Consider the following 2,491-nt stretch of genomic DNA (forward strand, 5'->3'; position numbering starts at 1 on the left):
TGGTGGTCTGGATGGTGGTCTGGGTGGTGGTCTGGGTGGTGGTCTGGATGGTGGTCTGGGTTGGGGTCTGGATGGTGGTCTGGGTGGTGGTCTGGATGGGGGTCTGGGTTGGGGTCTGGGTGGTGGTCTGGATGGTGGTCTGGGTGGTGGTCTGGGTGGTGGTCTGGGTGGTGGTCTGGATGGTGGTCTGGGTGGTGGTCTGGATGGTGGTCTGGGTGGTGGTCTGGATGGTGGTCTGGGTGGTGGTTTTCATGCCGTGATGTTTCTGACCTTTCTAACAGCACAACACTTTATCACCTCACTCTCTGTCTGGTCGAGAGACATTTGCTCAGAGTGGCTCAGAGAGAGAGAGAGAGAGAGAGCTGTCAGGGGAAATGAGGAATAGGTTTAATTAATTCAGAACGAACTGTAACACTCTCGCTCGCTCTCTTTCTCTCCTGCTGTCAGTCTACCTCTCTCGCCCTCTCTCTCTCTGTTATATAACTCTATTGAAGCTTGCTCTCTCCTCCAGATTCTCCAGAGACAAACACACTGAAGTGAACTGTTGTAGTGATGACAGCTGCTGTCCACGGTGAGACAGACAGGCAGAGAGACAGACAGAGAAACAGACAGAGAAACAGGCAGAGAGACAGACAGACAGACAGACAGGCAGAGAGACAGACAGGCAGAGAGACAGAGAGAGACTCCTCCAGATTAAACCACATCACATCTTATGAATGAAGCTTCTGATGAACTGACATCACCATGTCATCATGTGTGTTATTAACATCAAATCAATTCCTGTTGTGACAGTTTCACAGTAAAATACTTCCTGTAGTTAGTATCACAGTAAAAGCACTTCCTGTAGTGACGGTTTCAGCGCCTGTGTCTTTAATTTTTCAGTGTTTCTGTAGTGATCACATCTGAACAAATGTTTCCTGTTATTTATGGTCGATCAGTTTCAACAACGCGACTCGTTGTCTCAGCAGGAAGTGATGTAATGACCACGCTTCAGAGCTCTGTAAATGTGTGGATGAGATGATAGGAGAGAGAGGGGGTCGCTATAGCTACAGTTACAGTTGTCAAGGTAACTGGCCCCCTGTGGGCTCAACAGCTGTTACCATGGAGTTGCCGTGGCGACGAGCAGTCAGCAGAGAGAGGGATGTTGGATGTGATTTAACCCTTTGTGTGTCTTTACAGATGAACGGATCAGAAGGAGAGCTGGAGTATGAAGAGATCACACTGGAGAGGGTGAGAACACACACACAAACACACACACACACACACACTGGGGTCCAGAAATAGCTCCTCTCTGCTCTGTTTTTAGAAACTGTCGCTCTGTGTTTAAAGCTGCCTCCAGCCTCTTAAATAAGCTCCGCCCTGCTGACATCAGCGGGTTATTTTTAACTTGCCGCTTTTTATTTCAGGAAACATTGTACAGATGAAACGAAACTGAAGCTTCAGATCTGAAAACAAATGTCAGTGGAGAACCGTGAGTCAGTGAATCAGACCTCAGAACCAGCAGCGTCATCACCGTGACGGTTCACGACCTTTGACCTCTCATGACGAGGGCTGTTGAGTTCCACATTTGAGGGTGAAGCGTGCTGTAATTCAAGAACAGTAGATCAATAAGAGAAAATGTTATGTAACAAGAACATAATGTCTTTATTTGGTCGAGGGTTCTGTCCTATAACCTTGATATGTGGTTCTATTAACATCATAACTGGAGAACTCTGTCAACAAGGTTCTTCAATTCATTACTACAGCGGTTCTTCACTGACTCTACACACTAGAACCTCATCTGAAAAACCCTTTTCACAAGGCTTGATTTTTGATATTGGATATTGGAACATCAGAACTGGAAAACTCTGTCAGAGAAGTTCTTCTACAGACTTAAGAACCTGTATAAAAGCAAATGTTCTTTGTAAAGGTTCTTCACTGACTACACACTGGAACTTTTTTGAAGAACCCTTTTCATGAGGTTTGATCGTTGATTTTGCAAACAGGCTGTGGAACCTTTAAGGTGCTTCATGTAATCCAGGTTTAACATCTTACAGACCCTTAAACTGGATGTTGCCTTAAGGAATCCATTTAAAGGGTTCTCCAAAAACGTTCACATATTTCAGTACCTTTATGCTGCTTCGATGAACCCTGTTAGAAGGGATTTAGCATGATTCTGTTAACATCAGAACTTTGTTAGAAAGGTTCTACAATCCCATATGAAACATTATTAGAGACGTACCACGACACACTAGAATCTTTTCTGAAGAACCCTTTTCACAAGGCTTGATATTTGAACCCTGGTGGTCCCTGAAACAGTGGGAGGGTTCTCTACTCACAGAACATGTTCTCTGTTCAGGGTAACTCTGGTCTGGGCTTCAGCATCGCAGGAGGAACTGATAATCCTCACATCGGAGACGACCCGTCCATCTTTATCACCAAGATCATCCCAGGAGGAGCCGCATCCCAGGACGGACGCCTCAGGTACACACACACGCACGCACACTCACAC

The 2,491-nt window shown here is 45.9% G+C and overlaps 1 protein-coding gene across 1 annotated transcript in view; it reads left to right on the top strand.

Annotated features, from left to right (window-relative positions):
* Nucleotides 1-2,491, top strand: part of LOC111673614 (disks large homolog 4-like) — a 31,991-nt gene that overhangs the window by 17,342 nt on the left and 12,158 nt on the right. The window contains exons 5-6 of the mRNA XM_087169923.1: nt 1,180-1,230; nt 2,339-2,463. Of these exons, the coding sequence (XP_087026049.1) occupies nt 1,180-1,230; nt 2,339-2,463 (176 nt within the window). The remainder of the gene's footprint in view (nt 1-1,179; nt 1,231-2,338; nt 2,464-2,491) is intronic.

This window comes from Seriola lalandi, unplaced genomic scaffold (genome assembly GCF_002814215.2).
Source record: "Seriola lalandi dorsalis isolate HSWRI2012SDOR001 ecotype SW California unplaced genomic scaffold, Sedor1 jcf7180002054922, whole genome shotgun sequence".
Lineage (NCBI taxonomy): Eukaryota > Metazoa > Chordata > Actinopteri > Carangiformes > Carangidae > Seriola > Seriola lalandi.